The sequence below is a fragment of the Arvicanthis niloticus genome, chromosome 26 (genome assembly GCF_011762505.2).
Source record: "Arvicanthis niloticus isolate mArvNil1 chromosome 26, mArvNil1.pat.X, whole genome shotgun sequence".
Lineage (NCBI taxonomy): Eukaryota > Metazoa > Chordata > Mammalia > Rodentia > Muridae > Arvicanthis > Arvicanthis niloticus.
This window is the reverse complement of record NC_133434.1, coordinates 13,094,358-13,121,082: the sequence shown is the minus strand read 5'-3', so window position 1 is coordinate 13,121,082 and position 26,725 is coordinate 13,094,358. Positions and strand designations below refer to the sequence as shown.

The following is a 26,725-nucleotide window of genomic DNA, read 5'->3' as shown; positions in this document are numbered from 1 at the left end:
GTTGGTATACTTACTGGCTCGCTCGTGCGGCTTAGCTGTATTTTCAGTTAAGCCAGCTAACTTAAATTCTATAGCACTGTCCTGAGAAGCGCCTTTGTATTTTTCCTACTGTAAGATCATGAGAAGAATTTCAGAGATACAGTCCACAGTCTCAAAATCAGATGCTTTTTACCAACATTTGGGAAGAAATTTCATAAAGCATGGTCTTAGGACTGGAGAAATGGCGAAGTAGCTAAGGATGTTTCTGTTCTAACAGAGCACCCATGCTTGGATTTAGTACGTCTCCAGCTTCTGTGGGCACCCACACAGTCACAGGACACCTATGCATACTAAACACTTTGGAATCAGCTGACCTAAAAGTGCTTTATGCTCATTTTCTTGGTAGTTGTTTTAAATAACTGACGGGAGATGTGCCAGAGTGTGAACAGTTGTTTTTATCTTTGAGTTGAAAACCAGCTGGCCTTGCCTCTCATGTCTGCTTTTATTTTCATTCAGACCAGTGGCTGCTCTTCCAGAGATCCAAGCAACACAGAATCCAGCAAATGAGCAGGAAAATGCAGGTATGTAGTTGATTAATAGGTTATAGTAGAGAACTCTAAAGCTGGAAGAACTGCGTAGAAATCATATATGCTATTTGGGCATGGTGGCACACACTTGGAAACCTTGCTCTTGGAAAGCTGAGACAGGATTATGAATTCAAGGTGAGAGTGAGCTGCATAGTAGGCTCGGGGGCAGCCTGTGCTACATTGCAGCCTGAAACACAAGAGAATCACCTGCATTGTCTCCTAATAGTCTAGATGGGAAAGAAGCAAAGTCTCAAGAGCTAAGCTTTGATGTGAAGTCGTAGGGTCCCAGCTGTCTTCAGTTATGCTGTCTGTCATTGTCAGTGTCGGATCCTCTTTTGCTCAACTAACTTTAAGGATGGTGACATTTTAGGTAGCTGGGGATAACCTGTTGTCTTTTGAGTTGTTTCTCATATCTGATGGCAACTTGGGATAATTCCCTTCCATAAACTGGAGGACTCTCTCTTAGGAGTTTGGAATTTGGTTCTAAGCCACATGCATCTCACAACTCTTCATGTGTGGCCTAGTGCAGTCTGCTCACTTTACAATTAGTGTAGTACCCACACTCCAGAACCTGAGCACCTGGCTCAGGAGGCAGAGGTGGGAAGGATGTCATGAATTTGAAGTCAACCTGGGCTACATCATGAAGTCCAGAACAACCTGGACCTCAGAATGAGCTCATGTCTTAGGAAAGTAAATAGATTGACTAAATAAATGATCATAAATAGTGACTTCCCAGAAGAGAAAGGCTTAGGCTTGGGATTTGGGCTGTTACTGTATCCTGCTAATTGGCCAGTTCCTCAAGCCCAAGGCCGGATTACAGGCAGGCATGGTAGCTGAATACAGTCTCCAGAACCAGTTAGGTTCAAATCCCATGTATGCTTTAGCTGTGTGAGCATGGCTTTTACTTGGCCTGCTTCAGTTTCCCTGTGTTTGTTCATATATTCTTTCATTTATTCACTCACTACTTTGAATGAGGTCTCACTGTATTGTCCTCCTTGACCTAGAACTTTAGGGTAGCCCGAGCTAGCATTGGCCATCAGCCTCAGAACAATAGAATTACAGGCAGGCATCACCACACCCTGCTCAGTTCTCTTACCTTTAAAAAGGAATCCCCCTGGGTTTGATGTAGCAGCAGTACTTGGGAAGCAGAGACAGGCAGCATAGCCTACATCACAAGCTCTGAGGCCATGCTGACTACAGACCAATACCTTATCTCAAAAAGAGTCAATAATAACACCTACCTCAGTGGCTGTTGTTAGGATCCCATGAGATAATCTGAGAGAAGTTGTAGAAGAGTGTCCGAGACACAGTCATGCTTCACACAAAGGAGGGAAGATTTGCGTTTGCTTTGGTTTGGCTTGGCCTTGATCCTATTAAAAGCAGTTATGTATGAAAAAAAAAAAATGATTATACTGTCATGCCAGAAGCTCTGCTACAAAAAAAGAAACCTATTAAATACACCACCACACACATGCACACGAGCACACACACACACCATTTTAGTACCCAGGGCAAGCTCTTGAACCTCGGTGCTCTTTCTGGTGAATAGGCATAACACTGGATATAGACTGTTCTCAAAAATGGAGGTGATGCATGTAGAGCGAGTGGTTCTCAACCTTCCTAGTGCTGTGACCCTCATTCTGTGGTGACCCCAACCATAAAGTAATTTTTGTTGCTACTTCATAACTGTAGTTTTGCTGCTGTTGTGAATGGTAATGCGAGTGTCTGTGGTTTCCGGTGTTCGTGGACAAGCCCTGTGAACGGCCATTTGTTGTGTTGAGAACTGCCCGTGTAGATCATCGTGGCAGAGCTCTCGGTGCACACTAGCTTCAGCAGATACGTTTTTCCATTGTAGCACCTAAAGCAGTGGAGGAAGAAGAGAGCAGTTTCAGCTCTCCTCTGATGCTTTGGCTCCAGCAAGAACAAAAGAGGAAGGAAAGCATTACTGAGAGAAAGCCCAAGAAAGGACTCGTGTTTGAAATTTCAAGTGATGATGGCTTTCAGATCTGTGCGGAAAGTATCGAAGGTGAGTGGCTTGTTAGGTCAGCTCTCTGTCAGGCCCTGCTGAGGTTGTTCCTCTGCTTGGGAGAAGCTTGCCTTGTTGAGACACAGTCATGCTTCACACAAAGGAGGGAAGATTTGCATTTGCTTTGGTTTGGCTTGGCCTTGATCCTATTAAAAGCAGTTATGTGTGGGAAAAAAAAGAAAAATGATCATACTGTCATACCAGAAGCTCTGCTACAAAAAAAAACAAAAAACAAACAACAACAAAAAAAAAACTATTAACTACACCACCACACACATGCACGCGAGCACACACCATTTTAGTACCCAGGGCAAGCTCTTCATTCTTGGGATTATTCTTGAGAAGTGCTCAGAGCCGCAGCTTGTGTGGTACACACTTAGACCCGCTGTCAGCAATTCTTGACACCTCCTGCCTGCCGTGCAGTCTCTGCTCTCTGGATTCTCCCACGAGCTTTCTGCAGTGCTCCTGGCTCTCTCCTCCATGACTACCAGCTGTACATAGCTGTTCTGCCCCCTGCAGCAGGGAAGCTCTCTGTGCAAGTGTTATGGTCCAGTCCCTGCCATTTAGCCCTGAGCTCTCAGGAAAGGCTGTGGTTTTAGTGAAGGCCTCCTAGGCAGTACTAGGAAAATGAAAAAAATGAAAGCTCACTGGGAAGAGGACCAAACAACAGAGCCACTTAAAGGGGGATCTGGAATTTGGGTTAGCCAAAGAGGAATACAGGGAGCTTTACACAAAGAGAATGTAACCAAGTTAGAAAAACTTTGCTTTTCAATAGTATTGGATGGAAAATGATTTTGAACAATGAAAGGAAAATTGGAAGGTGAATTGGGCACAAATTGGCAAGAGAGTCCATATTGACAACCGATAAGCCCTTTGACGTAATTCAGGAAGCTCCGTGTGCCAGCTCCTTACAAGATAGGCCAAAACCAGGCCTGATACAACTTTTTAAAAATTAAATAAATAAAAATGGCTGGGGTACAGATCAGTGGGAAAGTTCTTATCTATCATGTGGAGAGCCTTCAGTTTGATCCCCAATTCCTCGAAGGGGATGGAGGAGACTGAGTTAGAGATACTGGCAGGGATGAAATTCTTAGGAGTATTGCTATTGTACAAATGCCAGGTAATAAAGACCACATGGGAAAGGAAAGGAAAGGTGGGCAGACTGGTGACTATGTGGATATGAGTAGAGAGAGAACAGTCAAAGACATTTGGACCTGGATGTCGCCTTAGCTGGGTGGTGGTGTCACATACCTTTAATCCTAGCACTTAGCAGGCAGGGGCAAGGCAGATCTCTGAGAGTTTGAGACCAGCTTGGTATATAGAAAGTTCCAGAAGAAGCTGGGCTCTCCTGTCTCAAAACCCTGTCTCAAAAAAAAAAAAAAAGAAAGAAAGAAAGAAAAAAAAAAGGTGTGAGTCCTAAAAAACCTACATAGACAGACATGTGTGAAGAGTTAATAAGGCTGGATGCTGTGCACTAGGCTTGCTGGAGCGTGCCTGCAATGCCACCATTCCAGAAGCAGAGCCAAGAAGATTGCCACACAGTGAATTCCAGGCTAGCCTGGGCTAAAATATGAAACCTTGACTTTATTAAAAAAATGAAAGGGAATCATAATGATCCCTGTACTTTTCTATATTAACTTTTGTTGTTGCTGAGACAGGGTCTCACTGTGTAGCCTTCACTGGCCTGGAATTCACTATAGATCAGACTGACTTCAAACTCACAGGGCTCCAGGCATCTGCTTCCAGAGAGATGAGACTGAAGGCAGACATCAGCACACTCATTCCTGCTAACCTTTAAACCTAAAGGTTAGGAGTGGTGATGTGTCAAAGGATGTGGGTACTCTAGGGATTCAGGAAATATCCTTGCTGCTCTGGCCCATGGTACAAAGAAGCCTGCTGAGCAGTGTGCCTGGTCCCTCTCACATGCCAGACTGACCGAGGATAGCTGCCTGGTCCCTCTCACATGCCAGACTGACCGAGGATAGCTGCCTGGTCGCTCTCGCATGCCAAACTGACCGAGGATAGCTGCCTGGTCGCTCTCACATGCCAGACTGACCGAGGATAGCAGCCTGGTCGCTCTCACATGCCCGACTGAGGACAGCTGCCTGGTCGCTCTCACATGCCCGACTGAGGATAGCTACCTGGTCACTCTCACATGCCAGACTGATGGAGGATAGCTGCCTGGTCCCTCTCACATGCCAGACTGATTGAGGATAGCCGGGCACTGACGTCAGCTGCAGGGTGATTCTCCACACCAGGGACTGCACACTGATGCCAGTAGGACATTATGGTACAAATTCTCTCCTGCTTACAGTTTCCTTCTGTTTCCTTTCAGATGCCTGGAAGTCACTGACAGATAAAGTCCAGGAAGCACGATCCAATGCCCGCCTGAAGCAGCTCTCGTTTGCAGGTAATAGCTGATGTGCTACATCTTGCTACAACCTCCAAATATTCTGGCAGTTTGTTAGTGTAAGCCACAGAATTGAATCTAAAAAAAATAAAAGCAATTTAAATAAATAATTTGAGGATTTAGGACGTAGCGCACACACCGTTGGGTTTACGCATTTACACACAGTTCAGTGTTTTCAGTGTATCTATTCACGGATGTGCGATACTGTCTTATGACCTAAGCTCACTCCTAACTTGGTGCCTTTGGATCTGCCCACTCTGGATATTTCCCATGAGTGAACCTTAATCTGTAACTGTCCTCTGTCACTCTGTGCTCTCAGAGTCCTTTCTACCCTGGGCTTGGAGCTCAGTGGTCATGCTCAACTCCCCCGAGGCTTGAGTTCAGTCGCTAACACATTAGTAAGGTTTTATTTCTTAATGTGCCACAGACATAAACTTCATGGTTTCTGGCATTGTATATGATCCTAGTACAAGCACAGCCTTAAAATAGAGAGCTCATTCACAATAAACACCTTCATCCTGTATCTAATAATAATAATGGCAGAATTTATTTTTATTTTTTGTAATACTGGGGATTAAACCTAAGATGTCAGACATACTAGGCAAGTACTCCACACAGCCATGTTCAGAGGCCCTAAGAAGTAGTGTTTTAGTTGAAATATCATATGCTTAATAAAGATCTGTAGAACATGAGTGTTGACTACTGCAGAGAGAATTGTGATTACAGAACCTCAATTAGTGTCTTGTTTCTTTAAAATACCTTTTAACCATCCATGCCAAAACATTTTTACAAATGTGCTGGCAGGGGTGTTTTTTTTTGTTTTGTTTTGTTTTGTTTGTTTTTTCTATTTTATTGGGTTCTTACATGTCTGCCTTTCTTCTAACCCTTATTCCGCCCTGATCCTTCTTGATCCCCCGACACCAGGTAGAAGAGAAAGAAGGTTAGAGGAGAAGGGAGGTATAGAGCTGTTTAAGCTGCTTCCTGCTGATTAGGGACAGTGAGCTCCTTGGGACAAGTCCAATCTACATTGTCAGGATATCTCCAATTTCTGCTTCTCTCTTTGCTCATGAACACTTGACAGTCTGCAACATCAGCAACTGGAAGCAGCAGAAGCAGCATCTGCCCTCTTCTTCTTCTAAGCACCTCCCAACTTTCTTGGGGCTCTGGCATTTATCTACTCTCCAGAGTCCCCAGAATTTCAAATATAAGCTATCTGAAGCTGGCAAAAATCCTGCCCCTCCTAGAGCACAAGACAGTCATATTAACGGCTGTGAACACATCAAAGCAGTCCATGTCCCACACCAGGGGTTAAAACAAAAAACATATTCACATAACTGGGTTTTTTTAAGAAACCAAAATTCTCACTACAGAAATGTTTTCATAAAATAAAGAGAAAATTTGAGTGCTTATGCCAGTGTGAAGGTGAGGTGTGTTGAGTTCTCCAAGCACTTACCTCGTATACAAGGCTCTTGTTCAATCTTACAAAAAAAACCTTGTGATTCCAACGTTGGGTGGTCATTATGAGCAGGAAGTGAAGGGACACGTGGCACTTCTATACGTGAGTATACAGGAGTTAGGCCAGAGAAGCGGTTTATAGTACCCATTCATCTGTACTGACAAGTCAATCTACCGTTCTTTCACTAGCATTCTAGGCTAACTTAAATGTCTGATGTCCCTGATCCCCGGGTAGCCTCTGGCTGCTACTCTCTAACCGCCATTTGTTAATGCTGTGCAGCTTCCTGTTGGCGACACAGTTCACCACCCTGGTGCCTTTCATTCTGTAGGTGTGAATGGTCTGAGGATGCTGGGGATCCTCCATGATGCAGTTGTGTTTCTGATCGAGCAGCTATCTGGTGCCAAGCACTGTCGGAATTACAAGTTCCGTTTCCACAAACCAGAAGAGGCCAATGAACCCCCCTTGAACCCTCACGGATCAGCCAGGGCTGAGGTCCACCTGAGGCAAGTTCCATTCTGTCTTATGAGCATTTGATATCTTTGTTACCTCATGACAGCTCTTGTCTCACTTGCCCTCCGAGATTTTTCATGATAATGGCACCATCTTTACTTCTTTATTAGAACATTTCTCTAAAAACAAACCTTAATCTTTTGGCACCAGGAAGTCAGCGTTTGACATGTTTAACTTCCTGGCTTCTAAACATCGACAGCCCCCTGAATACAACCCTAATGATGAGGAAGAGGAAGAGGTCCAGCTGAAGTCCGCACGGTAAGTAATCGTGCCCAGTCACCTAGCACCTCCCATTCCTGCAGCTCGTGCATGGAACAAGAGTTTAATGTGACGTACAGTAGACTGCTGCTCTCCTACCAGGCTGTGATGTGGAACGGCCATGTGTTAATAGCCATCAGAACCCCACTGCTAGCTGGGCATGGAGCCACACACCTGGAATCCCAGCACTCGGGATCTAGAAGCAAGAGGATCTCAGGTGTAAGATCGGCCCAGCTACGTTCTGAGCTTAGGTTAAAAACCAGCCCGAGTTCCCTAAGATCCTCTCTCAAATAACACAAATAAAAAACAAAAGTGTAGGGGGAAGTGGCAGGGTGGCTGTTTCCTGGGTGACATATGAAGACCAAGTCATAGTGTACTGAGGGAGAGTAGCTGGCTGATAACAAAAAATATGAAATAGAAGAAATTTGAATCATTGTGGGATGCGTGTATTCTTTAACAGTAATCTATCCTACTAGCTGTTCATGTGACACCAATCACCATGTCCTAAAGAGCCTTGTATATTGATATGGAGCTAGTCAATATGAACACATGCCTGTGGTCCCAGCACTCAGGAGGCTGAGGCAGGAATGTTGCCCCAAGTTTGAGGTTAGTCTGGGTCACAAAGACCTTGTCTAGAGAAACCCACAGTGAAATCGGGTGTAGTGAGGTTTCGGGAGGCAGAGACAAGTCTGAGACAAGTGTGCTCATTCTGCCGGCGCCCTGAACCCACTCCTCAGACCGCTGAGCTCATAACGCCATTCCTCTCTCTTAGGAGGGCAACAAGCATGGATCTCCCAATGCCCATGCGATTCCGGCACTTAAAGAAGACTTCTAAGGAGGCGGTTGGTGTCTACAGGTAGGGCTGTAGATTTACTGCAGGGCATGTCACATGCCTGCAGTGCTTGGTGGAGTGGTCACTGGTGCTTAGTAATCTGTCAGTACAGTTCATACAAATGAGGCGGGGCCAGACTTTCTTCGCCTATTCACACGATTAATTAACTTGAAGAATTTGTGTTTTCGTATCTGCAAAGATGGCTCGACCATTAAAAACACTCCCTGCCCTTGCAGAGGCCCTAAGTCTGGTTTTCAGCAGTTGCTGACTGCTGTCTGTAATTACAGTTCCTTCTGACCACCACAAGCAGCAGGCATGTACATGGTACACACACATACATGCAGCCGGGCGGTGGTGGCGCACGCCTTTAATCCCAGTACTCGGGAGGCAGAGGCAGGCCGATTTCTAAGTTCGAGGCTAGCCTGGTCTACAGAGTGAGTTCCAGGACAGCCAGGACTACACAGAGAAACCCTGTCTCGAAAAAACAAAAACAAACAAACAAACAAACACACATACATGCAGACAAAACACTCAGACACATAAGAAGTAAATCTGAAAGGACATTTGTGCCTGTTTGTTTCGGTCTCCATGGCCTAGGTCTGCCATCCACGGTCGGGGTCTTTTCTGTAAGAGGAACATCGATGCAGGAGAGATGGTGATTGAATATGCCGGCAACGTCATCCGCTCCATCCAGACAGACAAGCGTGAGAAGTACTATGACAGCAAGGTGTGTGCCACAGCTTACTCCCTAGGTTTTCTTAATTGCTATAGGTAGGGGTCATCAAACCTTAGCATGACCCTTGGATCCCAAAAGAGTAACATGCTTTCACTTCGGAGGTGGGTAGTTGCTTTTGTTGTTGGTGGGGTGCTGTTGTTGTTGCTGTTGTTTGGAGGCTGAGTTGAATCCACAAAACCTTTTTAAAACATTGTACATCTCCATATTTTGTGATGAGCCCATAAGTGTTCTGACCTCCTCTAAGGATTAGTAAACAAGGCCACTCTTTGATGATGATCTGTGGGTGCCTGGATCAGAAGTACATGGCTACAGTTTTTCTCCAGTCTAGTGCCTATAATCTAGAAACTCCTTCTCAAAGCATGTTTAAAAAAAAAAAAAAAATAGGCACCCTGAGAAATGTGTAAATTGTAGGAGAAACGTGGCTCCTCTGTGGCTATCGGTAACATCAGGGGCAGCACAGCAAATGATTTTAAACCTGCGTGATAACAAGTTCAGCCAGGTATGATGCTGCTGTAGCTGTCATCCCAGCACCTAAGCTTGCATGGGAAGCCTCAGGCTCAAGGCCAACCTGGGTTACACAGGGAAATCCTGTGACAAACCCTATGACTCAGTGGGTAAAAGCGTCTGTTGTCAAGCCTGGTTACCTGAATTATGTCCCCAGAACCCATGTGGTAGAAAGGAGATCTGACTCCTAAACGTGATCCTCTGACCTCCACCCACGTCCCATAGCTCTTGAAGAAAGCCTGAGTTCAGGGCTGGGAGTGTGGCTTGGCGGTAGACTGCTTGCCTGCGTAGCATTTGTAAGACTTTAGATCTGATTCAATAAAATCATAAGTAAATAAAATGGTTCTTTCCTTCGTGTGTAGGGCATTGGTTGCTACATGTTCCGAATTGATGACTCGGAGGTAGTGGATGCCACCATGCATGGAAATGCTGCACGCTTCATCAATCACTCTTGTGAGCCTAACTGCTACTCCCGGGTCATCAATATTGATGGGCAGAAACACATTGTCATCTTCGCCATGCGTAAGATCTACCGGGGGGAGGAACTCACCTATGACTATAAGTTCCCTATTGAGGACGCCAGCAACAAGCTGCCCTGCAACTGTGGCGCCAAGAAGTGCCGGAAGTTCCTGAACTAAAGCTGCTCATCGTCCTGTGATGGAGGACCAGGGCCACCCAAAGCCATGCTGAAGGACTTCCCAGCACCCATGAGCTCCAAGGATTGAGCGGGCAGTTGAGGGTCCTCTGGCCGAGCACCCTAGTGTCCCACATGCACATCATGGGATCATGGTCTTGGAGAGAGAAGGGTCTCAAAGAGCAAATCCGCAGATGGCGTTCTCCCGGGGCCTTTCTGATTATTGAAACTGGTTCCTGGGAGCTTCACCTGCAAGGAGCATGTAGAGGGTTCCTTACCCTGGGAGATGGGGTCTGAGAACAGTTGGTCATCCTCGTCATAGCCCTTTCCCAGGCCCTAAAAGCAGTGGGTCGGACAAGACCCCAGATACAGGGTTGGTGGGATACCTGGTAGTTTGCCAGTTAGCCAGGCCTGTGGCCATCTGTTGAACAAACAGGCGGCCTGGTGGCTTTCCCTACTCTCTGCCCACTTAAGAGTTGACTCTGGTTGGGAGACAGGTTTCCTAGCACCTCTGGTGTCACAAGGCTGTCTTGGGGTTGTGCCAATTACTTACCAAACATTGAGCCTGTGGCTGTAAGTGGGAGTGTTACCCTGTGAGCCTTACCGTAGCCAGTGACCTTTCTTGATGATAGGAGCGGCTCCTTCTCCATCCCTTCTCTTCACTCCCTTCTCCCTCCTCCATCCGTCATCTGCTGCTTTCCCATTCTTCTTTCTGGGTAGCAGGAGCGTGCCTCCTTGCTCACGGACACTCCCTACTTGGTATAGGAAGTGCCTACAGAAAGTCCCCCAAGCCTATAAGCACTCCAGGTGGGGAAGTGGACAGGAGCCATTGGTCATAACCAGACAGAATTTGAGATCTCATAAAGCTCCATTGAGAGTTTTAGAGAGATATATGTAGCAAGATTTTTTTTAACAAGAGGCTAAAGATTATTTAAATAGGATTTGAGTCATGCAACAGCCAGAGTACAATAGCCAGGATAGCCCAGCCCCTTCCTAGGACATGCTTACTTTCTTTTCCCTTTCTGAAGACATAGGAAGATGAAATTCTAAAAGGTCAGTGTCCGGCTGAAAGAACACTAATCAGATGTCAAGGCCCCAGACTTGGGGGACTAGACCACAAGCGCTGAGGAACCTCTGCCGCCTGTGTTCAGCCTGCGGCTGAGCAAACGTGATGACACTACTGCCCTGATTACTCCTTAGTAATGGATGTGGACAACCAGCAGCAAATGTTTCTTTCTTCCCTCAAGACAGTGTCTTGAACCTGCTAAATTAAGTCATTGGATTTTCCTCTGTTCTGTTTACAGTTTACTATTTAAGGTTTTATAATGTAAATATATTTTGTATATTTTTCTATGCGAAGCACTTCATAGGGAGAAGCACTTAAGACAAGGCTATTTTTAAACAGCGGTATTATCCTAATTTAAAAGAAGATCGGTTTTTAATGATTTTTTATTTTCATAGGATGAAGTTAGAGAAAATATTCAGCTGTCCACACAGAGTCTGGTTTTTCCTGCCCAGCTTCCCCCTGGAAGTGTACTTTCTGTTGTTTGCGTGTAGCTCGTTTGTGCCCGTTGACATAAATGTTCCTTGGGCCGGCTCTCTATAATAATTGAGAAGGAAGGTCACCTGCTCCATTAGGCCAGTGCCCTCCATGGCCAAGGGATGAGGGTGCAGAACCCTAGCACACCAGTGTCTCCTCCTCGTGGCCGCACTGCCCCTCTCCCTCTGGGTCAGCTCCAGAGCTCTGAGCAGCAGGCTCCAGTTCACTCCTCTTTGTCTTTCTGAGTTAGCAACCAAGAAGCTGCAACTTGACCTTTGCCATCACTCTCTGCCTCATAGATCATCTCCTTCCCTTCTCTGCCCACCAACTCCGTGTACCTGCAAAGAACCCACTGAGCGCCTCCTGCCCTCTCAGGGGCAGCCTGTTGAACCTGAAGCACAGTATGACCACTCACGATCAAGCAGACCTCTGCACCTGCCACAAGGTTTCAGGGTAGCGTAGTCCAAGTGGAGGGCAGGGCCCCCTTTCTCTTATGGAAGTCAGCAAAGCAATATGATGCAGCCCAGAACTCTCTGCCAGGACTTGTGGCTCTGCTGTGCCTTCCACCCTGGGCTCCCTTTCCTTCCGTGACCTTAAGAACTTTGTCTGGTGGCTTTGCTGGAACATTGTCACTGTTTCCACTGTGGGAAGCCCAGCACTGTGGCCAGGATGGCAGAGATTTCCTTGTCATCATGGAGAAGTGCCAGCAGGGGACTGGGGAAAAGCACTCTACCCAGACCTCACCTCCCACCCTCCTTTTGCCCATGAACAAGATGCAGTGGCCCAAGGGGTTCCACTAGTGTCTGGTTTCCTTTCTTATTGCACTGTGTGAGGTTTTTTTTTGTAAATCCTTGTATTCCTATTTTTTTTTATGAAAAAAAAATTGAAGCTGCATTTGTTACTGAAATGATTAATGCACTGATGGGTCATGCGTTCATCTTGAGAGAGACCCAAAGGCCAGTCAGAGGGTGGGGGGAACTCAGCTAACAGACCTAGTTACTGCTCTGCTAGGCCATGCTGTACTGTGAGCCCCTCCTCATCCTCTTTCTACAACCCCAATCCCTGAGGATGGGGGAACCCACCTTTCCTCCTCCTCTAACTGGTTTGCCTTGCCCTCCCACCCACTGTCAATCACAGAAATGAGAAATTCCTCTTTCAGCTCAGCCTTGAGTCCATTGCCAAAATTCAGCATACCTGCCAGCAACTTGGGGGATAAGCCAGAGTATCCCCAGAAGCGGGAGAGAAGGCAACAGAACAGAAGGCACAGCTGTCTCCAGAACACATCTGCTTTGTTTTGAAAGTGACCAAGAGAACCTCCGCACAAAAGTGCAGGTTGAGGACTTTGCGCTGGGTCATTCCCAAGAATCCCCCAAGGGGCAACCCACAGCCCCAGGAGTGACAGCTGCGGACCTCGTAGGTTCTTGGAGAGCCAGCTCACTTCGGCTTTGCTGCTAGAACCTGTTGTGGCTGCATTTCCTGGTGGCCAGTGACAACTGTGTAACCAGAATAGCTGCATGGCGCTGACCCTTTGGTCGGAACTTGGCCCCTGGGCTCCTTCCTTGCTGCCCACCATATCCAGCACAACCCCTCCCTGTTTTTAAACCAATCACAATTCAGGAGGAAGCCCTGGCACTTAGGTTTTCACCCCAAACTCCTTTGCCAGGACCCAGCTTACCTCTGTCATCCCCCGGCCAATCCAATAAGCACCATGCAGCAACCTTGATTTTAAAAAAGGAAAAAAAAAAAGAAGAAGAAAAAAAACTAAAAATAAATAAAAGCAAAAAAAAATACAACACACATACAAAAAAAAATCTTTTAATGAATGTATCTTTCTAAAGGACTGACGCTCAAATACCTGAAAATACTAGAGGTCACAGCCTCATCAGATGTTAACTTTTATTGGATTTGGGATTCTTTTTCATAGAAACCAAGTTGTTTTTTGTTGTTGTTGTTTTTGTTTTTGTTTTTTTAAGGAAAAGCGGGTCATTGCAAAGGGCTGGGTGTAATTTTACGTTTCCTTTCCTTCATTTTAAAGCAATACAAAGTTATTGAGCAGATAGTTTTGTGCTGAATCATGAACACCAGTCAAGTCTCACACTCTGAAAACTTAAAACCTTTTTGTTTGTTTGTTTTGGTTTTTCAAATAAATATAAATATATATATATATGAACTAATATAGGAATGCACCATTGTAACAAAGCCTAGTTCAGTCCATGGCTTTTAATTCTCTTAACACTATAGATAAGGATCGTGCTACAGTTGCTAGTTGAGGCAGGAGAGTGTCAGGCTCCCGGTGACGCCGACTCCACATACGGATAACAGATGTCCGAGATGTCCGTCCACGCGAGATGGGCACGCAGAGCAGAGCTGCTGTCACCTGGGTTCTTCCTGCCTGTGAATGTTGCCAGTCGGTACCTGTACTCCTCGTCTCTCTGCTTCCGGTTATGAATGTTGGGGTCACCACCTGCATTTAGGGGAAAATTGTGTTCTGTGCTTTCTGGTATCTTGTTCCGAGGTACACTAGTTCTGTCTTTCAACCAAGAAAAAAAAAAATAGACTTGTGGTGTTTTTTTTTTCTTGAACTTTAACAGTCTCCTTAGCAAATACAGGTAGTTGAATAATTGTTTCACGAGCTGAACAGTGACAAGCTTCATATCTAGAATAAGACATTTCTCTGCAGCTGTGTCATGTACAATGGATTTTGGGGGGTTTTTTTTTTGTTTGTTTTGTTTGCTTCCCTTTTTTTTCCTTGTGTTCTTCCAAGCTTCTGGTTAGAGACAAAATGGGGGGGAAAGGAAAATGTGTCTAAAGTCCATCAGTGTTAACTCCCTGAGACAGGGATGAAGGAAAATACTTTAATAGTTCAAAAAATAATAATAATGCTGAAAGCTCTACGAAAGACTGAATGTAAAAGTAAAAAGTGTACATAGTTGTAAAAAAAAAAAAACAAAAAAGGAGTTTTTAAACATGTTTATTTTCTATGCACTTTTTTTTATTTAAGTGATAGTTTAATTAATAAACATGTCAAGTTTATTGCTGCACTCTGTTGAGCTTCCTTTTGGCCTTGGGGGTGGGGAAGGGAGGGGCTTGTAAATGGGTTACCTAGTGCCTTCCAGCCTCCCTTCTTTAAGATGGAATCACTCAGCTGATTCCCTTGTCTGAAGTATCCTCCCTCTGTGAGCAGTGATGTGTGAGCAGTGATGTTGTGTTACTGTCTGCCTATCTCGTTCAATAGGAGGCTAAGTAGTGGTTTTTAAAAAGACTATAGTAAAACGAAAGCATACGAGCACCTTCTGTCTCCACTCCACCTTAAAGCTGAAACAGGATTTATTTATTCTGTGTTGGGGGTGGAGGTTCAGTTGGGAAATACTGAAAAACCACCAGGCCAGGTCAGCAACCCTAGCCACTGAGACTGAACCAAGGATTGGAAGCCACCACTCTGTCCCCGAACAGAACCTCCATTCACAGCGTCTGCCAGCTGGAGGCTCTACCCTGTCCCCTGCCATCTTCCTTCCTCCACCCCCCGAGTTACCGGTTGAGACTTTGGAACAGAGCATCATGGGGACTCCAAATGACCAGGCAGTGTTGCAGGCCATCTTCAACCCTGATACCCCCTTTGGAGATGTTGTTGGATTGGACCTGGAAGAAGCAGAGGAGGAAGATGAAGGTGAGCCCTTGACATTGGCATCCATCCCTCTGTAGGCTGCCTGACAGGCCCCTGAGATGTCCTACAGGACATGGTGTGGCTGGACCCCTCGTTCTACCCTTACAGGTTATTTCAGAGACCAGTTCAAGAGGGCCTCTGAACTTCAATGTGTGGGTCAATTGTTGGCAGGAGTAGATCTGCCAAGAGAAAGCCAGAGTTTCTCTATCATTCACTCCCATAGCTCTAAGCCTACCGCTACATTCTTCCGTGATCCAAACTTATCTGTACTGGCTTAAGTCAAACACTGAAGTATTTGACGTTGAGAATGTCACACTTACCCTCTCCACGGCAAGGATGGAAGACAAACAGGCCGGGGTGGTGGCTCAGTTGGCCTATCCTGACATAGCAGGTAGAGCTTCATTTGTTATACATTATTATGAGCTAGATACTGAGCTAGCTCTTCCAGGGGACCAGCGTGGCCCATTGCCTGATAATGAAGATGTTCGGGGCTTTGCTTCTGCAGAAGTGAAGGCTGAGCATTACTGAGGCTTTAGAGTGAAAAACTGAAAAATGGATCTGGAGTAATGTTCATGACCTGGGGTGGTTACGGCGGCCTATGTGTCAGATAGTGTGTAAAGCAAAATGAGGAGACGCCAAAAGGCTGTAGAAAAGAGTTCCGATCTAAGGTCCAAACCCTGGAGCTGTGGTCTAGAGCAAGTCACCAGTGGACAAGTTGGTGAGCTTCTCTTAGCCAAGGAGGATTGCCCAGTGCCTCTTTTCTCAAGTCTCTTAACCATGTTAGTTCCCAGTTTTACTGACCTCAGCTACTATCCCTAACTCTGCAAGTTGCCTTGCTGTGACCCACCCCGGGTCAGCTCGTTCCAGTCTCAGTGCCAAAGACCAAGGTAGCTTTCCATTTTCTTCCCTACTGTACGTGTGTCCCACCTTGTTTCTTCCCTGGTGCAGATGGAGTTTTCCCTCAAGCACAACTGGAGCAGTCCAAGGCCCTGGAGTTGCAGGGAGTGAGGGCAGCAGAAGCTGGGGACCTCCACACAGCCCTGGAGAGGTTTGGCGAAGCCATTAGTCTGCTACCTGAGAGAGCCTCTGCCTACAACAACCGGGCCCAAGCCCTGCGGCTCCAGGGAGATGTAGCAGGTGAGGAGAAGACACCAGAGATCTTCCACAGAAAGGACCCCTCCCATGAAGGGCAGAGATGAGTTGGTTATGGGTGGAGAGCAGAGGAACAGACACTAAACTCCCTGACATCTATGTTTTTACCTATAAAACCCAAGACGGTATGGGTTCTGCTAGCTTCATGAGACCACATGAGAATCAGGAGGCTGCATTCTGCTCATGGATTTAAGGGAACATTTAATAAGAGCCTTCTAGGCAGCGGTAAGCTTGAAGTGGAAGGTATGGAGATAAAACATTTATATAGCGGTTACTGTGAAGTAGGCATTATGCATTCAACTAGGCTGTAGTACCAATCCTCATGAGCCCCCCTAGAGGGTGTGTGTTGTCATTATTCCATTGTAGAGATGAAGAATGGAAGCACACAGAGGTTTCGTAGCTTCCTCCTTATCCTCAAGCCAAGAAGTGGCTGGGCTCGTGTGAACCCAGGTGGTGGGGCTCTAAATCCCATGAAATTACTCTCCAGGGAGCTGCTAATTAAGTAACAGCAGGCAGATTTGAGAGGAAGCAACATGGGGACCTGTTCCTGAAGGGCATGTTCTGAAAGATGAGCCATGAGTCCATACAGCCTCTAGGGGGGCCTAGCAAGAGTGCATAGGCCTGGGAAGCTTCCGCTCTCCAGGCTGGGTGGAGCAGGCCCCCGTGGAAGGGTGGAAAGCTGACCCTCGCAGAGATGGACAGAGATCCGGGGGTGACAGACTAGAAGTGTCAGATGAGAAGGTGGTTGTCACTCAGGGATTTGGCCTGGACAGGGAAGGTAACTGGATCAAACCTGATATTCAGTTTCTGTGGCCAGAATGGGGAGAAGAGGATAGAGCCAACAGTGCTAGGAGTTGGGGGCCAGGTGGGTGTGAAAGCTTCCGCAGAGGCCTGGTACCGCAGGTCATAGATATGACTAGTTAGTGGGGTGTTCCTAGATCCTAAACTAGAGAATCTGGACTCCATCATAATGACAGTAGGAGGTAGCCCAAGGACTCCTTAAGGAGGCTTGTCATCGGTTTTTGGTGACAACCTACAGATGGAAAGGCCAGAGATGCAGAGGTAGCTCTACTTGTAAAGGCTCGGATTCCCACAGACTAGCCGTGAAGAGGGAAACTGAGTTGGTCCCAGCGCTGCTCCGTCTGCAGTCTGAACCAGCTCCAACGATGGGGCTGAGCAACGCAAGGATCCTGGCAGCCTGAGGAGACTGTAGAATATACATTGAGGCAGGGTCCAAAGAAAGCAGCTGCTGAACTTAAACGAAACCCTGAGCTGGCTGCCTGAGGCTCCAGAATGAGTTCTGAGACTCAACCCAAGTATGTACGTTCCTCTGAGAATCACAAAAATAAAGCAGTGCAGCCAGCTCAGGCTCCACGACCTTCTTCCAGTGAAATTAGATACAGAGTAATGAAGGCCGTGGAGATAATGGAGAAAATGGGGAAAGTGCTTTCATAGCCTGCACTGGAAAAGAGGAGACTGGCCATAGCAGGAAACAGTTAGCTGTGTAGTTAATGGTACGGTTTTTTTTTTTTTTTTTTTTTTTTTTAAATCTAGGATTCAGAGTGGGTCACCAAGCACTCAGTAGGTTCTAGGCTTCATTTGTGTGAACTACCGCTATTTGGCGATTGGTAGATTCACTAACATAATGGCCAAATCCTCTAGACAACATCCAGGTTTGGGTGCATCAGTGTTAGAACGTAACAGGGGAGAGCCTTGGACTTTGATCTCAACTCTGCCCTTGGGCGGGCCCCCAAGCCAGTTCTAGCAGCCCTTCAAACTCCGTGTTAGAACTAATCCCTCGTGGTTCAAAAGTCTGCTGCACGAAGGAGGTTGTGAAAGGGGGGGACCGGGCTGCTCGGCAGGTGGCCTGCGGCTCGGTTGCCCACACCAGGCTGACCCGCGCCCTCTCCCCGTCCGCCCACAGGCGCCCTGGAGGACTTGGAGCGCGCAGTGACATTGAGTGGCGGCCGGGGTCGCGCCGCCCGCCAGAGCTTCGTGCAGCGTGGGCTGCTGGCGCGATTTCAGGGCCGGGACGACGACGCCCGCAGGGACTTCGAGCAGGCTGCGCGACTGGGCAGCCCGTTCGCACGGCGCCAGCTGGTGCTGCTCAACCCGTACGCCGCGCTGTGCAACCGCATGCTGGCCGACATGATGGGGCAGCTGCGCGCGCCCAGCAACGGGCGCTGAGCGCGGCCGGCAGGATGATGGAGAGGGGGGACCCTGACCCAACCAGGACCCAATAAAACTTCCAGGACTCTCTGAGTGCATCTGCTTTGTGTTCGCCTGCTTACTAACCAGATTCAGAGTGGGGACGGTGGCGCGGGCGGGACAGGGCGGGGCTGGAGTGGCCACCTGCGCTTGCTCGGGCAGCGATTGGTCCTGCCTGGCGCGGGCCCCGCCCTTGCAGCGGACTGCGGTGCTCAGCCGACTTGAGCGATTGCTGGGGCTCTGCTCCGGGAGGGAGCCAGGTGAGCTGCCCCAAAAGCGGGATGCTCCAGCGACCCCCGAATCCGCCACGCTCTCTTGCTGGGCCCAAGTCCACCTTGAGCAGCCAAGATTGGAAAAGGGGTGCACGGCGAGATATGGGAAGGAGAGCCAAGGCCAGCAAGGAGTGAACCGGGTCAAGAGAAGGACGATTCTTTGGGGGAAGGGCGCGCGCGCGTGTCTGTCTGTCGTGTCTGTCTGTCTGTCTGTCTGTGGTCACCTACTGTCAGTGCTGGCCTCTGTGCCTGCAGAGTGTCGAAGTGTGCCCATAGGTCTCTTCCTTGGGGTCTTCCTGATTGTGCCTGTTTGTGCCCATTTCTTGGCTACTGTGGGCCAGTCTACATCAGTGCTTGGTAAAATATTGGAGGAATTGCTAGGCCTACATGGCTGGTACCCTTCTCTCAGCAGCCTGGAGGCCGGTTCCTGATCACCATGGAATTGCCTCTAAGCCAAGCTACCCTCCGGCACACACTGCTGCTCCTGCCTGCCCTCTTAAGTTCAGGTACACCCATTCATCCTTTGACCAAACATTTAAGGGGCCAGAGCCCCTCTTTGCCCTCCTTGCTTGCATCTCCTCTCAAGATACCCAACTCCAGGCTCCAGGGCTGGGTTCCCATACCCCTACTTCCCTACCATAAGTCTATTGCCCTCCTTGCTTGCATCTCCTCTCAAGATACCCAACTCCAGGCTCCAGGGCTGGGTTCCCATATCCCCACTTCCCTACCATAAGTCTATCCAGGTCCCGATGAGAGAAACCAGCTGCCCTGTTTCTTAGCCTGCTGCCTCTCTGTAACTGCACCTCACCCTGGTTTCTCCAAGTCCCTCCCAGAGGCTGCCTGCTCTGTTCCAGGTCAAGGGGAGCTGGCACCGCAAATTGATGGTCAGACCTGGGCTGAGAGAGCACTTAGGGAGAATGAGCGCCACGCCTTCACCTGTCGGGTTGCAGGGGGTTCTGCCACTCCCCGATTAGCCTGGTACCTGGATGGACAGCTCCAGGAGGCCACCACCTCACGACTCCTGAGTGTGGGCGGGGACGCCTTCTCTGGAGGTACCAGCACTTTCACTGTCACTGCCCAGCGCTACCAACATGAGCTTAACTGCTCCCTGCAGGACCCAGGGAGTGGCCGGCCAGCCAATGCCTCTGTCATCCTCAACGTGCAATGTAAGTATCTCTGAGGTGGTCAGGGAGAGACATTCTTGGACCCCAAGCAGAACATTTTTTTTTGTTTTGTTTTGTGTCTTTTGTTTCGAGACAGTCTTACTACATCGCCTAGACTACATCGCCTCAAACTTGTGAATCTCCTGCCTCGGCCTCCAGAGTGCTGAGATTACTCATATGAGTCACACATTTAGCTTTAACAGGACATTCATAAATACTACTTGAGGAAATTTCTATTTTTATCCCTACTTTACAAATGAGAAATTGAGACACAAACAGGCTAAGCTCTCTGCCCAACATCATACACAATGAAGAAGTAGGTCCAGGATACAAATCTAGACCCTTTATCTGGCTCTCTTCTTATTTTTGTACTTTGAGACTTTTTTTCAAGGGTGACTTTGAACTTCTGATCTTCTTACTTCTACTTCCCCAGTGCAGAGATCATAGGGTTATGTGGTATGAGGACCGAACCCAGGACCTTGTGCGTGATAGGCAAGCACTCTACCCACTGAGCTACATCCCCAGCCCAGGGTTTTAAATTTTAAGACAGTCTTACCATGTATCCAAGAGCGGCCCCAAACTGGAAATTCCCCTGCCTCTGCTTCCACTGAGCCACATCCCCAGTGGCTTTCTATTCTTTTTTCTTTTTCTGGTTTCTCTATGTAACAGTCCTGGCTGTCCTGGAACTTTTGTGGACCTGGAAGCTTTGTAGACCTTGAACTCACAGTGATCCTCCTGCCTGTGCCTTCTGAAAGCTGGGATTAAAGATGTGCGCCACTAACTGCCCAGCAAAACCTTTTTTTTTTAAAAATTTATATTTATTATTTATTAATTTTTTAAATGTAGGGGTGCTGTCTGTATGTACATCTGCGTGCCAGAAGAGGGCATTAGATCTCTTTATAGAGGGTCATGAGCCACCATGTGGTTGCTGGAAAATTAACTCAAGACCAGTCAGTTAAGCTCAGGAATTGAACTCAGGAGCAGCCAGTGTTCTTAACTGCTGAGCTGTCTCACAAGCGCATGGCTATGTACTCTTCATCACTGTGAATTGATGCTGTACCCGCAGACCCTGCTTCCTGCTCCTTAATGTTCTTTCTGAGGAGAGGCCCAAGGCCCTTGCTCCCATCCATATTTGGGAAGAAAGGGCCAGCGTAGGGGGGCTGTAATGAAAGCAGAGATTATTCTCTGCTCTACCCTGCTCTGCTCTGCTCTAGTCAAACCAGAGATTGCCCAGGTTGGAGCCAAGTACCAGGAAGCTCAGGGTCCAGGCCTTCTGGTTGTCCTGTTTGCCCTGGTGCGGGCCAACCCACCTGCCAATGTCACCTGGATTGACCAGGATGGGCCAGTGACTGTCAATGCCTCTGACTTCCTGGTGCTGGATGCTCAGAACTATCCCTGGCTCACCAACCACACCGTGCAGCTGCAGCTCCGAAGCTTGCCCCATAACCTCTCGGTGGTGGCCACCAATGACGTGGGTGTCACCAGCGCCTCACTTCCAGCTTCAGGTGAGCAACTAGCGTAGCAAACCCTCAGGTGGGTGCAGGGGTCCTGGAATGAAAAGGGAGGGCTCGTTGCCCTGAAGATAGAGCCCGTGAATGAGCTATCCCCAGCCACTTTGGGCAAGGACAGAGTACTCAGACTTGTGGCATGTCAGGGTGGGGTACCGCTCATGTGGAAACTAACAAGTGGACAATCTGCAGGACTCCTGGCCACGCGGATAGAAGTGCCACTGCTGGGCATCGTTGTGGCTGCGGGACTCGCCTTGGGTACTCTAGTGGGGTTCAGTACCCTGGTGGCTTGCCTGGTCTGCAGGAAAGAGAAGAAAACAAAAGGTAGGGCCAGGGGCAGTGGAGGCCAAGGGTGGGGAAGAGTAACAGTGAAACAGTGAAGTTGTGAAGGGTGAGCGGCAAAGGTGGCAGGCAGAGGTGGGCAGAGCACTTGCAGGGATTGGCTGTGGGCAAGACCACCGCATGCCTTGCAGGAGGCAGGGATGGGTGCTGGAAAGGGATCTCTGGTCCCAGAGCCAGGACTGGGCATTTGATAGACTCTTGGCTCAGGAGTCTTGAGTCTGAAAGGGCAGGGGGCAGAGCTCAGGATGGGAGGTCACACTGACTCTGTGACATGATTTCTTTGTCCTCAGGCCCCTCCCGGCGTCCTTCTCTGATATCTAGGTAATGCTTCCTGGGGCTGGGCAGATGGCCTAATCTAAAATACAAGGCACTGGATTAAAAATTAAAGGACAGTTGGCAAGCTGGGATTTCTAGGAGGTCTGGATTGAGCCGCAAAGCAGACTCCATTTCTGCTGGTACCAGGGTCTATTTTAGCTTTTGTCTGTCCTGTAGTGACTCCAATAACCTGAAACTGAATAATGTGCGCCTGCCACGGGAGAACATGTCCCTCCCATCCAACCTACAGCTCAACGACCTCACTCCGGATCTCAGAGGTACACCGGGACCAGTACTCTGCCTGTGCTTTAATGTTCAGGATTTTTAAGAAAGGGAGACCCTGGTTCTTAGGAGGAGACATGTCCCATTAGGTAAAGCCCTGTCCTGGGCACCACCCCCTTTGTCACCCACAGGGAAAGCAACAGAGCGGCCAATGGCTCAACATAGCAGCCGTCCAGAACTTCTAGAAGCCGAGCCTGGTGGCCTCCTCACCAGCCGAGGTACTGAGCAGAGACCTCCTGTTCTCGTCCACCTCCTCTTCCCATCCTTGTCCTCATACCCAAGGCCCCTGAGTGCTGAGAGCAGACAGGGCGTCCCCAAGCTCCAGAGAACCAAGGTTACTAATCCCCTGGCATCTCTGACCCACAGGTTTCATCCGTCTCCCAATGTTGGGCTACATCTACCGTGTGTCCAGCGTAAGCAGTGATGAGATTTGGCTCTGAACTTGAGGCTGAGGCATGAGGCCCAGGTGGCCTGTGGACTCCCCGGAGTGCCCACCCCACTGTCTCCTTCAAGCTTTCCTCTGCCTGGCCCCGTTGTGACCATGAAGAAACCATGTCACTGCCATCTGGCCCGCCTGGCAAGGATACCCCGTGGGACATGCATGTATATTTCATTGCACTCTAACCTGCAAGGCATGGGTACCCTTGGCAAGACCACCGGTCAGAACTAAGCCCCTTGCACTCACTCAGTTTGGGGCCCTGCATGTGATAGCCTGGTCCAAGCAGACAGAACTCTGGTGTCACCCAACATCTAAGAGATGGGCCTATTTATTTTATGTCCCACACTAGTATCCTCTGCACCTTGTGCAGTAGGCAGAGAGATACCTACGGGGGATGACAGGAGGGTCCCTGCACAACTCAGATGTCTTTTATTTGCTATGCAGCTTTGTTCCCTCAGGGAAAACTTAGCCCCTGCTATCTGTTATAGAATCAAATTGCCCTTTGCTCAGGAACCAGCCCCTTGCCCAGGTATCTGGCCAAGCACAAATTAGTCCCTTTTGCTGCATCTCTTTCTACCTGTTTGTCCCCACCTCTTCTTGGGCATCATAGGTCATACCCTAGACCTTCTTCACTGGGCATTAGACCTCCATTGGCTGGGGCCCGCAGTTGCCAGCCTTTGTTATTAGCACAAGATGAACAAGAAGAGGTGACAGGTGGGCTGGCTCCCAGGACAGCATGTAGCTATGCGCCATTTTGTACAATGTCCGTACTTTAAGCACATTCTCCAAGAGAGAGGAGGGCCCAGGGCCTTCTTAGGTTCCCTGTTTGGCCTTCCTGGTCTTCCGCAATCACTGTGAGTGTTCTGAGCACTCGGGGTCAGTGGTTTCCCTCTCTGCATGTTTCTCCCCCATGCAGCCACATTCCGGACCAAACCTGGCTGCCCCATCCTATTCTTTAGGGGATGGTCACAGTGGGTATATAATCCAACAGCACCAGAAGCTTTAGGGGAACAGAGAAAGCAGGGGGCCACAGAGCTCCAAAGAGCTAAGAATACTTCTTTAAAAGCAACCCAAAAATGGCTGGCACACAGCAGAGTATGGAATCTATTTTCCCTTCTTCGTATCTTGTTTTGTAATTTTTCTCATGTTCCTGGTAAGGACAGTGTTGCACACACAGTAAACTCCTTTGACCAAAGAAGCATGTGTTTGTTCATTTCTTCCAAATGTTATTTGTTTGTTTTTTGAGACTCATGTAATCTAGGCTAGCCTTGAATTCAGTATTGGACAGAGACAGTGTGATCTTCTGATCCTCCTGCCTCCACCTCTCAAGTGCTGTGGTTACAGCCATGTACTACCACCCTGAGTTTTTCAAGTATGTTTTAAAATGAACCCCACTTCCTCTGTGGGGCCTGGTGTGTGACACACATGCCAGTGCGTAAATGGTAACCTTTTCTCTTTCATCTTTTTTTTTTTTTTTTTTTTGACATTTCTAGCAGATTTATCCACAAAGTAACAAGGAGATAATGCCCTGTACAGAAAAAAATTTTATGGCTCTCTTCACAAATTTCCACATCACATCATCCTTGTGGATGGGCTATGCCAGTCTTCTCTGTATTGAGTTCTCAGTCACACAGCAAGCACCTGTGAACCCACCAGGAGCAGCAGTTCAGCATCTAATGACCTAAGAGCTGTAGCTACAATGGCCTGGTCCCTGAAAACCTGAGGGAGCATCTGAGCTACCAGAGCATGCTCCCACTCCTCACAGGCGGATTCTAACACTCATGATGAGAAGGCAGAGTGCCTGGCCTAGTGTCAGAATAAGGTGGCAACAGAGCCTCAAGCCTGACATGATGACAGCTGGTTTGAGTTTGTAAGACACATGAACAGTCTGTAGTCCGTGTGTGTTGGTGAGGCTGACAGTGAAGTCTTTCCTCCGATCCATCATGGCCTCCCCTTTCTCCCTGTCAATACATGGCTCCATTGCCCAGTCACTTGCTTAAGCCTAAAATATGTCAGCGTCATCCTTGGTTCTATTAGCCTGTCTCTCAGGGAGGAGGGAATACTGAAGGATCAAAGACAGAGGCCTTGCTGGGTTTCCCTCCCCAGCGTCTTAGCAATAGATCACAGTCTGGGTCTGGTTTTATTTCTACACATTTGTCCTGGGGTCAATTAAGCCTGTGCAATGAGGTCCCCATAAAAATTCCAAGGGCAGGACTAAGAGCTTCCACAAAGACAAAGGAAAACTCCTCATTCTTATGCTGCTGGATCCTGATTCCCGGCCTGCATTTGTGTCTGTCATGGGAGGTGAGGAAGTGGAAGAGGAAGCAACAACCTTGTTCAAAGTCCCTGCAGTGCTGGGTGAGGCTCTGCAACCCTCCTTTGCCCCCAGCATCTGGCCACAGCCACCTCCTAGGTACTAACCTTTAAACTACCATGCACCACTGTTTGCATGTGTGTGTGTGTGTGTGTGTGTGAGAGAGAGAGAGAGAGAGAGAGAGAGAGAGAGAGAGAGAGAGAGAGAGAGAGAGAGAGAGTGTGTGTGTGTGTCCATGCAAGTGCATGTGGCTTACAGAAGACAAGTTTTACTAGTTCTCTCTTCCCACCTTGTGAGTTCCAGGGATTGAACTCAGGTGGTCAGGCTTTGTGGCAAGCATCTGTGCCTGCTGAGCCATCTTGCCAGCTCCTTCCCCTAATTTTGTAACCAAATTGTTGTGTTAAGTGTCCTTTGTTAAAAACACCTAGAATGGGACTGGAGAGATGGCTCAGCGGTTAAGAGCACTGCTCTTCCAGAGGTCCTGAGTTCAATTCCCAGCAACCACGTGGTAGCTCACAACCATCTGTAATGGGATCCAATGCTCTCTCCTGGTGTGTCTGAAGACAGCAACAAAAACTCAACAAAACACCTAGAATGGTTTCAGGTTTCCTGACTAGGGACCAAAATATTTCCTGAATCTGTTCTCCACTTCTACCCCACTTAAGTGGGGCCTCCGAACCCTGCCACAGCGATGATCCCTGGAGCCACATGCTCTGGCCTGTGCTTCCTAACAACCACCAGTAAGTTAGGAGTTCCCACAACCTGCTCCTCGGATTTCAACATCTTGCAGAACTCTTTCCCAATTTCTCATAAAAGATGTTCAAAGGATGCAGGTGAAGAGGGAACAGTGGGCATGGTGGCTCAGGCCTGTAATCCTAGCACCCAGGAGGCAAAAGGAAGAGGATAGTGAGTTTGACCTAGCCTGAGCTTCATAGTGACCACTTTTGGGGTGTACAGAGAACCAGTCTAAAATAAATTAATAAGATTACTTTAAAATTCACAAAGATGCATGCATGCCACCTTTTGGGTACCCTCCCTGCATCTGACTGTCTGGAAACTCTTTGAGACCTGACTTTTTAAGTTTCCATGGAGACATCACACAAATGAACAGCTGAAACCTGGACCACTATGCTGGCATGTGACTGGGCGGGCACAGACAGTCTGAGCTAATGGGTGGGAAGCCCAGTGAGGTCTGGAGATTACTCAGTACTGCTTCCTTCCTAGTAAGGGGCAAGCCCCCATCTAAAATGAGGGTCTATTATCCCAGTAGGTCAAAGAATTTAAGATAAGCTGGGTTTGGCTGAAGACGCCTGTAAGCCTGGTGACTGGGAGGTCTAGGTGGAGGCAGGAAGATCAGGTCTTCAAGACCAGCTCGCACACGGTTCAAAGCCAAGCTGGGCTACATGAGACACTGTCTCACAGCGTCAACAAAAGTAAAATGAAGAATGTAAGACTGTAAGAGCAGAGGTCCATACCTGCCTTGAGGAAGAGATTCAGGGCTGTGGGCTGCTTGGGGAGGAAGGGAGGTGATAGGAGGGCAGAAAGGCAGAGATCGAAGGACATGATTCTCAGAGGCAGAGGCAGGCCTGATGTG

At 48.2% G+C, this 26,725-nt stretch overlaps 3 protein-coding genes across 10 annotated transcripts in view; all 3 read left to right on the top strand.

Moving 5' to 3' along the window:
* Kmt2a (lysine methyltransferase 2A) overlaps positions 1–14,505 on the top strand; it is an 80,598-nt gene extending 66,093 nt beyond the window's left edge. For all 7 annotated transcript variants that reach the window (XM_076924946.1, XM_076924945.1, XM_076924942.1 and 4 more), the window contains 8 exons: positions 496–560; positions 2,422–2,592; positions 4,928–5,002; positions 6,787–6,961; positions 7,119–7,226; positions 7,999–8,082; positions 8,656–8,785; positions 9,661–14,505. In XM_076924946.1, the coding sequence (XP_076781061.1) occupies positions 496–560; positions 2,422–2,592; positions 4,928–5,002; positions 6,787–6,961; positions 7,119–7,226; positions 7,999–8,082; positions 8,656–8,785; positions 9,661–9,936 (1,084 nt within the window). In that variant the 3' untranslated portion in view covers positions 9,937–14,505. The remainder of the gene's footprint in view (positions 1–495; positions 561–2,421; positions 2,593–4,927; positions 5,003–6,786; positions 6,962–7,118; positions 7,227–7,998; positions 8,083–8,655; positions 8,786–9,660) is intronic.
* A 358-nt stretch (positions 14,506–14,863) lies between these two features.
* On the top strand, positions 14,864–18,555 carry Ttc36 (tetratricopeptide repeat domain 36). The gene is made up of 3 exons (XM_076924949.1): positions 14,864–15,139; positions 16,085–16,273; positions 18,213–18,555. Exons 1-3 carry the CDS (start codon positions 15,031–15,033, stop codon positions 18,473–18,475), a joined length of 561 nt encoding a protein of 186 aa, XP_076781064.1. The 5' UTR covers positions 14,864–15,030; the 3' UTR covers positions 18,476–18,555.
* An 85-nt stretch (positions 18,556–18,640) lies between these two features.
* On the top strand, positions 18,641–24,015 carry Tmem25 (transmembrane protein 25). 2 transcript variants are annotated; one of them, XM_076924947.1, is made up of 9 exons: positions 18,641–18,756; positions 19,181–19,274; positions 19,623–19,934; positions 21,146–21,436; positions 21,632–21,763; positions 22,072–22,102; positions 22,274–22,374; positions 22,510–22,596; positions 22,745–24,015. In XM_076924947.1, exons 2-9 carry the CDS (start codon positions 19,205–19,207, stop codon positions 22,816–22,818), a joined length of 1,098 nt encoding a protein of 365 aa, XP_076781062.1. In that variant the 5' UTR covers positions 18,641–18,756; positions 19,181–19,204; the 3' UTR covers positions 22,819–24,015. The 2 variants fall into 2 exon arrangements, with proteins under 2 accessions (XP_076781062.1, XP_076781063.1); XM_076924948.1 differs by having other exon boundaries at positions 18,663–18,756; positions 19,178–19,274.
* The last annotated feature ends 2,710 nt before the right edge of the window (positions 24,016–26,725 follow it).